The sequence below is a fragment of the Danio aesculapii genome, chromosome 18 (assembly GCF_903798145.1).
Source record: "Danio aesculapii chromosome 18, fDanAes4.1, whole genome shotgun sequence".
NCBI classification, from domain to species: domain Eukaryota; kingdom Metazoa; phylum Chordata; class Actinopteri; order Cypriniformes; family Danionidae; genus Danio; species Danio aesculapii.
Window position 1 is genome coordinate 55923017 of NC_079452.1, and position 14957 is coordinate 55937973.

The 14957-nt window shown below is 35.8% G+C and overlaps 1 protein-coding gene across 2 annotated transcripts in view; it reads right to left on the minus strand.

Annotated features, from left to right (window-relative positions):
- Positions 1–14957, minus strand: part of sipa1l3 (signal-induced proliferation-associated 1 like 3) — a 173462-nt gene that overhangs the window by 21379 nt on the left and 137126 nt on the right. For both annotated transcript variants that reach the window (XM_056478864.1, XM_056478863.1), the window contains 2 exons: positions 1448–1684; positions 1158–1331 (listed from right to left, as the gene is read on the minus strand). In XM_056478864.1, the coding sequence (XP_056334839.1) occupies positions 1158–1331; positions 1448–1684 (411 nt within the window). The remainder of the gene's footprint in view (positions 1–1157; positions 1332–1447; positions 1685–14957) is intronic.

Genomic DNA, 14957 nt, shown 5'->3' on the forward strand with positions numbered 1-14957 from the left:
ACGTAAAGGAGCTCCAGATGGAAAGTTTTGTGTTTACCTTATGATTAAAGTTGTTACATGCCCGCCGTTCCCACTTCAGAATGAGCAAGTTTGACTACTTGTACATTAAGGTAGCGTTCAGAAAAAACAAAACACCAGTGAAGAAACTCGACACAGTGGAACAAAAATACCTCACTGCCAGTGTTTTGGAAGTGTTATTGCAGAGCAACACAAACAGCGCACAGAAGTATAAATACACTGCGCAATACACGCGCAAGGCAGGCACCGTGGGTCAAACCGATCACTCGACGCAAAAGTATAAACCAGGCTTTACATTTTTTGAGAGGTGTGCAGTGGCGATGGCCACGGTGAGGGCTATGCGACAACACAAAGGCTGCACCGGAGCATATGCATGCGCTTAATGCAGAAGTATAAATCAGCCTTTGACCCCCATATATCAGGTCATTTGACTAGTCTGAGTGCTAGGACTAAAGCCTGGTTTGGTTGGCCAGCCCTCACCTGGTTGATTTTAGTTCAGTTGGGCTCCATAAATATATATGGAACTGTCCTTTAAAAGTGGCATCCCTTTTAAGAGACAGTTCCATATTGATTTATTATTCATTCCAACTTTTCAAAAGGGAACTGTCATAGTTTATCAAAGATGCAAACCCCAGGTGCCTTTTAGCTTGCTGTAATAGAAAGTGAGTAGAGAGGGTTGGACTGTTTCTCTTCAGTGGGCATGGCTTTTAGATTATTACGTGTTGCTCTGTTCATTCATTCATTTTCCTTCAGCTTAGTCTCTGATTTTTCAGGGGTCGCCAAAGCGGAATGAACCGCCAACTATTTTAGCACATGTTTTATGCAGCGGATGCACTTCCAGCTGCAACCTAGTACAGGGAAACACCCATACACTCACATCCACACACTACAGCCTTAGTTTATTTGATTCACATATAGCTCATGCCTTTGGACTAGGAAACCCACGCCAATACAGGGAGAACATGCAAACTCCACACAGAAAAGCCAACTGACCCAGAAGTGACTCAAACCAGCGACCTTCTTGCTGTGGGTGATAGTGCTTCCCACTGAGCCACCTGTGTTGCTCTGTTTCTATTCTAAGATACCAACAGACAATATTTTCCCCAAGTCTATCTTAACAACAATTGACCAGAACTGACCCGTCTCGAGAGGGTTTATAGCGGACGAAGGGTCCACTGAGTCCCGGCACCACCAACGCAGTGGAGCTGAAGCCAGAGGCTGGACTGGAAAAACTAGCCGAAGGGTTTCTGTACGGCCCTCTGTCCCCAGCAAGAGGAGACACGCTGTAATGGTTCTCTGGGTAACTGACAGGCCTGTGGGAGGAGACAGAAATAGCTAGTGAGAAGAAAAACAAAGCCCAAAAAATAAAAAGTAGCCAATAGCAGTTTTATTTTCTCTCAGATTTTAACCATATGCTGAAATGTGTCACCGTTTAGCAGAGATGTGTTGGGGCTCTCTGTATGGAATGGGAACCAGAGTTTTGTGTGTGCGGCTGGGGACTGGCGGGGGTCCGCTGGGGGTCCAGCGCTGGGCAGAGCTGTGTGTAGCAGGAGGACTGTCCCAGCGCCATACTGGGGTTCGCTGCCCAGCTCGATAGCCAGCAGCCACTGGCTCCGCTTCTCCCTTCTGCTCCATCATCTTCATCTCGTACTCCTCCGTACAGCCCCTGCAACACACAATCATCACAAACTATTCAGATTGAAAGATGTAAACACCTTTGATGCTATAAACCAGGAGTGCCCAAACTTTTTCGTATAAAGGGCTAAAAACCAAATATCATTAAGAGCCGTGGGCCGAAGATAAACATACCAAACTATATTACGTTAAAGTTGCCATGGGTCATTTCCTAATATATTTAATAATATTTTAAAATCTATAGAAAACATCACTTTGAATCTTATTGCAATAAGAACATAAACAATCACATTTATAAGAAAGTGGAGTTCAATGCTGAATACACCAGTAAAGCAGAATCTGCTTTGATTTGCTCACCAAAGTCTCTACATTGTCCTCTATCTGTCGGGTGACAGTATGTACAATTTAAACTAAATTACAGCATTTAAACTGAAATATTTCATTTCAGTTCTATTTTTTTGTAGCTTAAAACAAAAAAATAAAACAATAAAATAATAAACAAACAAATAAAAGGTTACGTTATATTTGAAATATTTGAATCGCTAAACCATGGGATGGCGGGCCAAATCGAAGGTTACCAAATCAAAGGGCCCTAGTTTGGGAAGCTCTGCTCTAAACTGTCGTCAGTTTATGACATTTCATATATGCAGGGGAAGAAAACCTAAAAGACCACCTGAATATTCTCAGATGTACTGGATTTACTAAGTACTGTAAGTATTTGAGAAAAAATATGAACATTTTACAGTTAACATTTTGATTTTTTTTATTTAATTCAAAAGTCTTTTTTTTTTTTTTTAATGACTCAAATTGGTCAAAATACGGTGTTTGGTATTATAATACCAAATTATAATATATTTGAAAAAATGGCACCATTTATTATTTTGACTAATTGTCATTTTATGCTTTAAATGGCAACATTTGTATTTCAAATTTATAAGAAATGTCACCGGCAGTCCGCAGAGCAAAACACTAAACTAGAAGTTGTAAATTTCTTAATGCTTCTTAATCTATTTTATTTTATTTTTTTTTTGCATTTCTTTTTTAAAAATTTCATATTTAAAATGATGGCTGCACAATATTTCGTTTTAGCGTTGATAACGCAATGTGATCATTCACAATAGTCACATCGCAGGATATGCAATGTTGAGTTGAGCGCATTATGATTAACTGTTTACATGTGTTTTTTAAGGCCTGTGATTGAATGATGGTTTTAAAAGCATTCAGGTATAAAAAAAACTGTTCTATTTGTAACATTAATAATGAGTCATTATATTGAATGGTTTGTTTTTATTATTCAATTACTGTACCTGAATACTATTAGACTTGAAAAACAATAAAACTCTGTTTATTTAAATTGCATCTTATTAGTTTTTATGGAGATGCACTTCCATGGCAGAATCATCCCAATCAATCTAACATTATAAATTCTATCCAAATTAAGATATTAAGTCAGTTGGGGAAATTGTGTTCACATCACGATATATATTGAAGAATAAAAATATATCTCAATGTTACATTTTTCCAATATTGTGCAGCTCTACTCTAAATGATTATCGCTTATACATTTTTATTAAACATAATTGCTTTTCCAGTATTTTTGAGTATTACAATAGAAAATCTTGACTTAAATTCAACTGTAGTGTATATAAATATATTTTAACTGATATATTTAATCACTACACCACTTTAAAGGGATCATAAATTCACAATCACTGAGCCAGACATACTTTACTTTGAATAATATTTCTATGGTGGTCAGCAATGTTAGAATCGTGTCTAAATGAATGGTTCTTGGCCAGAATAAATATGTTGTTGTGAGTCAAAAATCAGGTTATGCGAGACTAGGGTGATCATGACCATCTGAAAGCCCTCGCTCCAGATGAAACCTCTGCATCCCATGCTAAAGGTTTGAGATTTTGGGGAATGATTTGAGTAAACAGTTGTGCAGTAATCTGAGTGCGCACTTGAGCAGAGCAAGTCTGGTTCACTGGCAGATTAGTTCCAAATCCCCGTTGACCAGTACACTAACCCCAACCAAATGCCAAATAGCATGAGGACGAAACGCTCTGATCAGCGCCATAGTCCCATGGGTTTCTCTGCTTTCTGATGATGATGAGAAACCCAAAGCCGCTCTGTATCGGACGCCCCCCTTCACTGTCAGCACTTTCACACAAAGACTCAAGTCAAGGTAACTGTCCTTTGATTCGGGTTTCTCCTAGACAACAGTTTCTTCAAGCCTTATTTAGTTAGTCAGCAGTCATTCATTATCGTTCCGGACAAGATCATTATAAACACAGTAATGTAGGACTAGGGGTGGGAATCTTTACAGGCTTTGTGGGGTCACGATTCAATTCCAAAACAATTCTTGACATATATTTTGTCTTATTGCTTCGGCTGAGCAAATACATCTTTCCATGTTTACATTTAACAAGAACTGGAGTTTCTATGCTTTTGTTTATAATTGTAATCTATGAATGACAGTGCAGCAAACTTTAAAATTATTTATTTTATTAACAGAGTCATATTAAGCATGAACAAGCTCTGGATGTAATATTGAAACTCTAGATTATAAAGATAAAGAACAAATAGTTCTTGTTCCAAAACTAGAGCATTACATTTGTTGAGAAAATTTTAATGAAGAAACATTTTCAAATCATATTTCAAATGTTTGTGTTAAAAGGATTGTCAGAATTTATAGTGGAAATGCTTTTAGTTCAGAGCCACACTGAACTACACTTAAAAAAAAATCTGTTATTTTATGTTTATTTTCCCATAAAAAGGCCTGTTAAATTACAGAAAATTACAGCAAAATAACGGATGATAAATTACAAAAATTCACCATAAAATAATGCCCGTTAAATTACTGAAATTTACTCAAAAAAAACGCAGACATTAAATTACAGAAATTTAACGTAAAATAACGGACATTAAGTTACAGAAATTTAACGTAAACTAACGGACGTTAAATTACAGAAATTTACCGTAAAGTAACGGACATTAAATTACAGAAATTTAACGTAAAATAACTGTTGTTAAATTACAGAAATTTAACGTAAAATAACTGTTGTTAAATTACAGAAATTTATCGTAAAATAACGGACGTTAAATTACAGAAATTTACCGTAAAGTAACGGACATTAAATTACAGAAATTTATCGTAAAATAACGCCATTAAATTGCAGATATTTACTGTAAAATAACGGACATTAAATGACAGAAATTCACCAGAAAATGTATGTCCTTTATTTTACAGTAAATTTCTGCAATTTAACTGTCATTATTTTATGCCTTAAACATAAAAATAAAAAAAATTTTTACAGTGCAGATTTAAAACATAGTGGTTCATTTCAGTGGTTCCCAAAATGTGCAGTAGTTCATTTTCATTCTCATTTGCAGAACTCAAGTCATAATTGACATGCGATTCTAATCGTTTGTTATCGGTGTCCATGTTTCAAATGAATGCCATTCTATTCTTTAGTGATTACAAAGCTAAAAGTAAATTTTTTTGGTGAGGCCAAGTTTTGTTTCGCGATTAGGCAGGAACTCGAACAATGGACACTGGACAAGATGCGCAGCGTCATGTCATGTCTATAAAATGCATAAGTGTCTATTTTTATCCAAATTAAGCAAATTCGGCAGTAGGGATGCAATAATTAACCGATTTCACTATTAATGGTGCTTTAATTTGTCACGGTTAATTGATCGTAAAGCCTTCTCTCCATCGCACTTCTGCACGGAACAAAACTGCTGCAACTTACAGTTATGCCAAAGTTACGCCAACTGTGCGCTAGTTTAAAGTTCCGAGCTTGTCAACAATACGCACACATCTTGGATTAAAGGCTGATTTTAACTATGGCTGAGGCTATTAACTAAGGGCCGTTCACATATCCCATCTTTTGCATGTGCAAGTTCGCTATTTTCAATGGAAGCGTGTGGCTTGCACATACATATTGGCAGCGACATGCATGCATTGCACAAGCGGCACGTCACGCTCATGCTTTCCAGGCGCACCTAGTTGAAAAAATGCCACAACCGCACCACGAGTCACGTGACAAAAACTGACCAATCAGCTTCATACTTTGTATGGAATAAACACATTTCAACTCCAAAAGGAGGAAAAAAAGGAAAATACCAAACAATTTTGTAATATAGTTGAATACTCTACTAATACTCTGATGAATCATGGAGTAATGAGGCTGAAAATTCTGGATCCAGAGATAAATTACATTAAAATACACTGTACAAAAAAAAAAAAGCAGTATTTTTAAATAAACTGCAATAATATTTCACATTTGTATTGCTTTAACTATATGTCTGATCAAAATACCAACAGTTTTTCAGGACAGTTGCTGTCTACGGAGGATAATAGAGCGTTTGGATCTTAAATATCCTAATTTGGACTAAATTTTATTTGGAGATTGGACCAATATGAGGGTGAGTAATTATAAAAGAAATTCCACTTTTGGGTGAACTAATCCTTCAACTCTCTGGTTTCTATAGTACAATGTTCACTCAAAAGCAACATATGCCTTTAAAAGAAATAATAATAAAGGATTTTAAATTTTTTGTGAATATTGGCATCTACTTATATAAATTTGAACTAATTAATTATTTTTACAGGTTTTTTAACCTATATTTTATAGGACGGTAGAGTGGAGACAGGAATGCATGGGGACCAGAGAAAGAGGGGAAGGATCAGGCAAAGAACCTCGAGCCAGGAATTGAACTCAGGTCAATGTGAGCATCTCAGTGCTATCTGTCAATGCACAAACCACCAGGCTATTGGCGCCAAAATAAAATGAAAAAATTTGATCATGATTTTAGGTATATCACCCATGAATATCTACATAAATGTTCAAATGTTTTGAGCCAAATACATTTTTTATAAGAAAGTGATCCTTTCATGCAGCAAAAATGCATAAAATGTGACAGTAAAGACTTTTACAATGAAACAAACAAGCAAAACGAATTTGATAAGTGCTACTCTTTTAAACTGTCTATTTATTAACATTAAACACTGATAAATGTAGTAAATCAGCACATTGGAATGATTCTGAATGATCATGTGACACTGAAAATTGCAGTAATGAGCCTGCAAATTCTGGATCCCAGAGATAAATGACATTAAAATACACTGCAAAAACAAACAAACAGTATTTTTAAATCAACTGCAATAACATTTCACATTTGTACTGCTTAAACTATATGTCTGATCAAAATAAATGCAGCTTACCAACAGTTACAAGGACTACCACACGAGACTGTTATCCTGTAAATCCCACCTGTCCAGCTGCTACCAAAACACAATCAATGCTTCAAAATTCACCTCATATTCCACCCTCTATTCTAGTATCATCACCTCGCGGCCCCCGACATCTACATTTTACACATCATCATCATTATAGTAAGCTGCTACCCATTATTATCCTCCATCCACAGGGAGAGAGAGAAAGACAGACAAACCAATAGTCAGAAAGCCAAAACGAGACAAAAGGAAGCAGAGGAGGGCGAGAGTAGGAGGGGGAGAGAGAGAAAACACAGCAGGACCCTCAGCGCTTGTGTCTAATACACCAAAAACTCTCTTCTGAAGAACACAAGGGCAAATCAACTAGTCCTGACTGACTGCTGACACACTGGAGACTGAGGATGGAAACTGAATATTAACCATCAGCTTGTGTTTATATAAAATAAACCCACCACATACTTAGGGGTCCAAAAAAACGAGACTGTTATAGTTGAAGACAAAATGATTAGCTCTCCTATTAAATTTATATACTTTTCAAGTATTTCCCAAGCGCTGTTTAAAAGAGCAATTTCCACAGTATTTCATATAGAATTATTTCTTCTGGAGAAAGTCCAATTTCTTTTAGTTTGGCTGGAGTAAAAGCAGTTTTAAAAAAATAAAGATAATATTTCAGGTCAATATTATTAGGCTACACAACAAGCCATCGTTATAAATATTTAATTTCCAAAAACTAGATTCATATTTTAAAGAAACAAAAAATGCATATCATTACATAACAGTAAACTGTTTGAATAAATAAAACAAACGGATTTAAAGAATTTTGAGGATATTGAAGAGTTCTGATCTAATGACAGCAGCTGTTTGTGTAAAAGCTGAAGATCACATTCTCCAGCGAGAGCATCTGACCATCTGTACTAAGAGTCACATGGTCAATGTTACAAATGTACTTATTTGATCAGTGACCCAGTACAGAGCCCTGCACATGATATACAGTGAACAAAGAAGTTCTTACTATGTTTTATTCGTGAGTTAAACCATAGCAAAATCACCTATTTCTATTTGTTGAACTGTCATTGTCAACACTTGTAACCTTACGTACTTACTACAGTTGTGCATAATTATGGATAATTACATAAAACTAACCCTAAACCAAAGAAAAATCATAAACTTTCAGAGTATGTGTTGTTAATCAATATTATGAATTATTGCTTCCATATTTTAATACATAGAGGTCAGAGTAGGTTAGGCATGGGATGATAACCGTTTTCAAGGTATACAGTAGTTGGAAAAGTCAAGGTTTTGAATCTGCCAATAATGTCTGCTATACCGCTCCTATAGTATATGGAAGACATTTTTATTTACTTTTTTTGTTTGTTTTTGAGGACAACAGTATCTCCAGCAGAAAATCTCTCCAAAGATGCCGTTTTAAATTGTAAAGAAATCAGTGTTTTTAAAACTAATGGAGACAACAGAAGTCAATGATTCATTTGAATTATTTAGCCTGACATATTTACTGTTCCAAAATAATTGAAATGTTTTTTAAAATTAAATACACTGTGTTCAAAGCAGGAAAAAGTTTTAGTTTTTTACTCAAACATTAAAAAAGAATATATTTTAGAGCAGTGATCACAATACCGTCAAATCAGGATATTTTTATTCAAGGTTATCAAACCGTCAGAATCTTATACCAGCCCATGCCTAAAGTAGGTATTATACATCTATTATATACATATATAAACATACTCGTTATGCTGAACGTTATTTCACTTTTATTTTGACCCTTTAGGTTATTTAATACATTAATATAGACATATTACTTGCATTTAATATGCTTTCTGTGTGTTATAAAATTACTTTTATACATTAAATTTGTAGTGAACAGCAAAATGGGAAGACTTCTCTTTCAATCATAATAATTTTTACACTTTTAAATCAAAACTTAAATGTTATTTTATGAAAAAATATGCTGGAATGTAAATGTTTGTCATCACGCAATATGTAAATAAAATATTTTAAAGGCAAAAATAAATAAATCTACTTACAACTTACTAAATAAATAAATAAATATATATATATTTAGAATTATTAGCCTAATAACTGATTTATTTTTATCTTTGCCAGCTTAAAAGGGCTAATAATTTTGACTTTAAAATAGTTTAAAAAAAATTAATTCTGCTTTTATTCTACCTGAAATAAAACAAATATGACTTTCTCCAGAAGAAAAAAATATTATCAGACATACTGTGAAAATTTTCTTGCTCTGTTAATAAAATATATATATATATATATATAAAAAAAAAAAAATTAAAGGGGGGGCTAATAATTCTGGCTTCAACTGTGTGTGTATATATACATATACATATACATATATATACATATACATATACATACATATACATATATATTATATATATATAATAACAAAAAATAAGAACTGTGTTATATCAGCTAATGTTAAACAGGAATAAATACTATAACAAGCATATTAGTTATTTATAATATTAGTTAATGCATCCACATGCATTATTGGATCATTTCAGTTCGTTTTTTTTTTTCTTTAAATGGAATAAAATGTACAATTTATTTACAAAAAAAATATCAGTCTCAGGCTTTTTGGACCCTACCATAAATAATTCAGAACTCAGAAGGCAAAAAAAAGACATTTTCATACAACTATCAGCCCATGCGTTAATTCTAATCTCTTTAAGATCCACAACGAGACATGATAATTCTTCAGCACGCATGAAACGCTTTATCAAAGAGACTGAAGCCACGAGTGGACAAAGGCTGAAAAAAGCCACGAGCACAGCCAGCCTCGTGTTGCTGTGCTGGAGATCTTCCTCCTCAACACTGAAAGAGTGCTGTCAGCTCCACCACTCCTCTTTCACTGCCGTCCACCATCCATCCATCACAACCTCCTCCTCCGTCTCCAAGTATGTTCATTCCAGCCTCATTCATTGTTGTAACACAATTGAGCTCCAGCATTTCCCATCATCCACCCTCTCTCTTTGTTTCCCATCATCACTAACCTCCGCGTGTAGAGCAGACTGTTGTATCGGATGTCCACAGCAGTGCCATGAGGCTCTGACTGACAGCTGAAGTACAAACCAGCCCTGACACACACACACATACACACTCCAATCCTCTCTTTCACTACGATAACAAGAGGAACGAGAGAGCGATCGGGAGGGAGAGAGAGAGAGAGAGAAAGAGGAGGAGGGCTGTTTCTTTCCTCTGGCTTTGACACCCTCCCACTTTATTCCCAGTGAGGAGGCGCTCAGACATGCCTCAGCATCCGCACTCTTTATATCCTCTCCCTGCATGCTAAACACGCCGTCCGAATGGATTTCTTCATTAAAGCCTCTTTATTTATTTCATTTCAGCCTCGAGTCTCATGCAATCTGCTCCCCCGGTAGTTTCCGGCACGCAGAGATTGGAGCACGGAGAGGGAAAGCCGTACAAACAGAGGAGGGAAAGAGAAAGAGATTGAATGACAGAAAGGCAAGCATGTCGAAGCATGTAATTAACGCGCTCTTTCGTTCCACAGCACAGTGTGGGTGGGGGTGTGTTGGGGGGTGCATGTGTGTGAGCCAAAGAACATTTGAAAAGGAGTTTACTTGCGTAATTTAACCACAACAGTGAACACATGTCCTGCTTTGCACGCAATCAAACACACTGCTGAGTAATTAGTCCCTGACAGCAGACGCTCAGCAGAAATTCCAACGCAATCTCACAGCAATTTGTAGCTTATTTATTTAGTGGATAATTCACATTACATTGTATGATCTCATTCATACATTTTAGTATGATTTACTAATCCCCCAATTAGACACATGTCGACATTCAGTAATTAAACATACACTCAGCGGCCACTTTATTAGGTACGCCTGTCCAACTGCTCATTAATACAAATTTATAATCAGCCAATCACATGGCAGCAACTCAGTGTATTAAGGCATGTAGACATGCTCAAGATAATCTGCTGCAGTTCAAAGCGAGCATCAGAATGGGGAAGAAAGGTGATTTAAGTGACTTTGAAAGTGGCATGGTTGTTGGTGCCAGATGGGCTGGTCTGAGTATTTCAGAAACTGCTGATCTACTGAGATTTTCATACACAACCATCTCTAGGGTTTAAAGAGAATGGTCCAAAAAAGAGAAAATATCCAGTGAGTGGCAGTTCTGTGGGTGCAAATGCCTAGTTGATGCCAGAGGTCAGAGGAGAATGGCCAGACTGGTTCCAGCTGATAGAAAGGCAACAGTAACTCAAATAACCACTTGTTACAACCGAGGTATGCAGAAGAGCATCTCTGTATGCACAACACTGAGGCAGGTGGGCTACAGCAGCAGAAGACCACACCGAGTGCCACTCCTGTCAGCTAAGAACAGGAAACTGAGGCTACAATTTGCACAGGCTCACCAAAATCGGACAATAGATGATTGGAATAACGTTGCCTGGTCTGATGAGTCTCAATTTCTGCTGCAACATTCAGATGGTAGGGTCAGAATTTGGAGTCAACAACATGAAAGCATGGATCCATCGTGCCTTGTATCAATGGTTCAGGCTGATGGCAGTGGTGTAATGGTGTGGGGGATATTTTCTTGGCACACATTGGGCCCATTAGTACCAACTGACAGTCGTGTCAACATCACAGCCTACCTGAGTAATGTTGCTGACCATGTCCATTCCTTTATGACCACAGTGTACCAATACATTCAGCAGGAAAAGGCACCATGTCATAAAGCGCCAATCATCTCAGACTGTTTTCTTCTACAAGACAATGAGTTCACTGCAATTAATTGGCCTCCACAATCACCAGATCTCAATCCAATAGAGCACCTTTGGGATGTGGAGAAACGGGAGATTTGCATCATGGATGTGCAGCCGACAAATCTGCAGCAACTTAGCGTGATGCTATCATGTCAATATGGACCAAAATCTCTGAGGAATATTAATAACATGGCAAGTGAGTGTATATCGTGATTTAGGCACTTCAAAATACGGTGAATATATATTTGTATTATTTAAACTTTTAGTGTGCTTTTTAAGAATTTTCACATTGTGTTTGAAGTGTTTGTTCATAACAATGCCATTATAGATCATATATTTTGATTTATTGCCATGTCAGCAACAACGGCTATTTTCATGGCAAAAACATTTCATTAATAAGTACAGTAAATAATTAAAAATCATAAACAATTGAATACATAAATTAGATAATATTTTTAATGTTAACATTGAGTGTGGTCTTCACCTTGTCCAACATGACATCTGGTAAAATCACTAGATCAAATCTATTCTTATAAAATAATTAAAGTAGTTTTTATAAATAGTCTTAAAATGTATTAAAATTTTAAAACAGTACCAAATGTTTAATTGTTTAATTATCTTAACAGTTCACAGATTAAGATTTTCATGTTAATCTGGCCTACTAGACGCTGAAATATTGATCAAAAATTCTGTGACTATTTATATGCTATTTAACTAAACTCACAATGCAAATGACAAAAGCATTCATTAATCTTCGGTCATATTAATTCCTTAATTCATGCCTAATAACGTGTTAAATTTGTAGTCGTAATCTAATTAAGTCACAATCGCTTTATTAAATAGAGATAATAACTCATAAAATTCATTTTTAAACTATTAACATGGTAACTAAAAAAAAAAAATCTACTCACTTTTCCAAATTAATCTGATTGAAACATTTGTTTATTCTGAACATGTACATAAAAAAATAAAGCAGTACTAGGCATGCTAATTTCGGTTAATTTTAACAACCGCCAATGGCTACCCAAATATTAACCACAAGTGGTCAGATTAATATCAAATTATTTAATAAAAAAATGTACATGTCTATTTTGTGTCTGACACATTAAATGTTGCATTTTAATGTACTGATTTATTTTAACATGCGAACATAATAACAACAGAACACCTTCACACACCTGCAGTGTTTCCAATAGCATAAAAAAAAAGAACAAACTAAATAAAAAGAATAAAATATATAGGCCTTCCCTAGATATTTTTTAACCTAAAAGATTAATTTAGATTACAAAACCAAAACACTGACTGAATCCTTTTCAAGAACCAGCATGGATGTTTCTTTCCCATCGCATGTTTTTGTCTTTCGTCAAATAAAAATATCAGGCTACCTCAAATCTATCGATTCACGGAAAATATGCAGTTAATTAATGCTCTGCTGTTATTCTTATATCACAAACCTCTGTCAACATTTTTAATAGAAGTCATTATCTTAAAGATTATGTCTTGAGGGTCTGGTTTTACCTTGTGTGTGCTTCCTCTCTGCACTCGCAGTTCATGAGCACGCTGCGTGTGATGAAAGACAATGACGAGGCTCATATGTTGACTTTTTGTAAAGTACAGGCTACTTTAGCATATGTAATAACATTAATTATAATGCATTAATTTGCATACATGTTTCATAAGCTGTAAAATGAAAGCCTCAGTTTGGTGGAGTTATCATTATGCAAAAATCAAGAAAATCTTTGGATTTGTTAGATTCGTAGATTATGTAGGCTATTTTTAAAATGGATATTCTATAAGAACTATTTAATAACTGTCATTTTTGAAATGGAAAAAAAAAGCTTGGTTTGTTGGTTGTACACTAAATCACACAACTTATTTGTTTTATTCGGTTAATGGTGAATTGGTTATTTTGAGCATCCCTAAGCAGTACACTAAGTATTTTGTGTTATTAAACATGTTAAAGTAACTTTTTTGCTGATTAAGTCAATATCCTGATAATACGGTTTATCGTGATAAAAGCTTTAGCATTTAATCGCAACAAGAAAATTTGATACATAAGCCTCAGCCTAAATAAGGGGTAGTATCAGGGGTGGGGTTTGGGGGGAAGCCTCCTTTTAAAAATTGTGCATTTTCCAATTAAATCATATAAATTAGTACGAATCGGCCACTTTTCTGAAATTATATAAAATAGTTATGTTACCTTATGAGATCAGATTGAAAAATTAAGAGTTAAATATGCAACCTCATCAAGATGGCGCCGCGGATGGCCGCTTCGGTGTGGGGCTCTCCAGTGTTTGCACTGTTTTTGTCAACATCCAGGTTTCTTTTCAACATCCAGGTTTCTTCACTAACCGCATCTGTTTAATGTTCATCATTTTTTATTATTATTACTTTATTTTTTCAGATTTATTTTGTGTTGTCACTTGTCACTTTATGTACACTGGAAGCTTCTGTAGCCAAACAAATTCCTTGTGTGTGTGAAGCACACTTGGCAATAAAACTGATTCTGATGCAAAGTTATGTAAAATGACATTAAAAAAAGATGTAAAATAAGCAGGTTTTAAAGTCTAAAATGCAGCTGCATACATACCTTTTCGACGCTTTGAAACTGAGGCTTCACATAATGAGTGTTTTCATTTGTAAACTGTTCCATCCCTCTCTCTTCTCCTCTTCTAACACACTCTCTCTCTCTCACACTCCCACTCGCTGTTCCCCGGAGAACTGAGGCGTCTGCCAACGTTCTCAAAATCTGGTGAGTGCCTGCCTGCCTGCGTGCGTGCGTGTGTATTTATGTGCGCCTGTGTGTTTGCGCAGCAGACAAAGAGGAGGTACGAGCAAGAAAACAAAAGCTTCTTCCTTTTCGTTTGAAGATGCATGTAATGATTTTTTCCCCCGGTATCCTCTATAAAAAGAGTGAAACTGAATCTTTGAATTATGTCAGCAGGGTAGCAGCCGGCGGGCATCTGCAACAAGCAACATTAATTCAGCCATGAGGTCCATCATTAATCTTTCCAAAATGAGAATTCGTCTCCAGAGGGGTGCGAAGTGCAAAACAAAAACCCCCAATAACAGCAGTCCTGTCAGATCGGAAATGTGCTGCTGCCCAGATTTTACGCTTAAAGTCGCTGCTTCTGTAGAGAATAACTGCTGCTGAGTTGAGGTTCTGTCAGAGAGCGTCTATTCTGTGAAAGAGTAAACACTGACAGCGCTTATATTTTGTGTTTGTCTTATTCAGAGAAAAGGAATGCAGGATTGAGGAGGATTTCAGCTGTACTGCGCTGTAATTGTGGA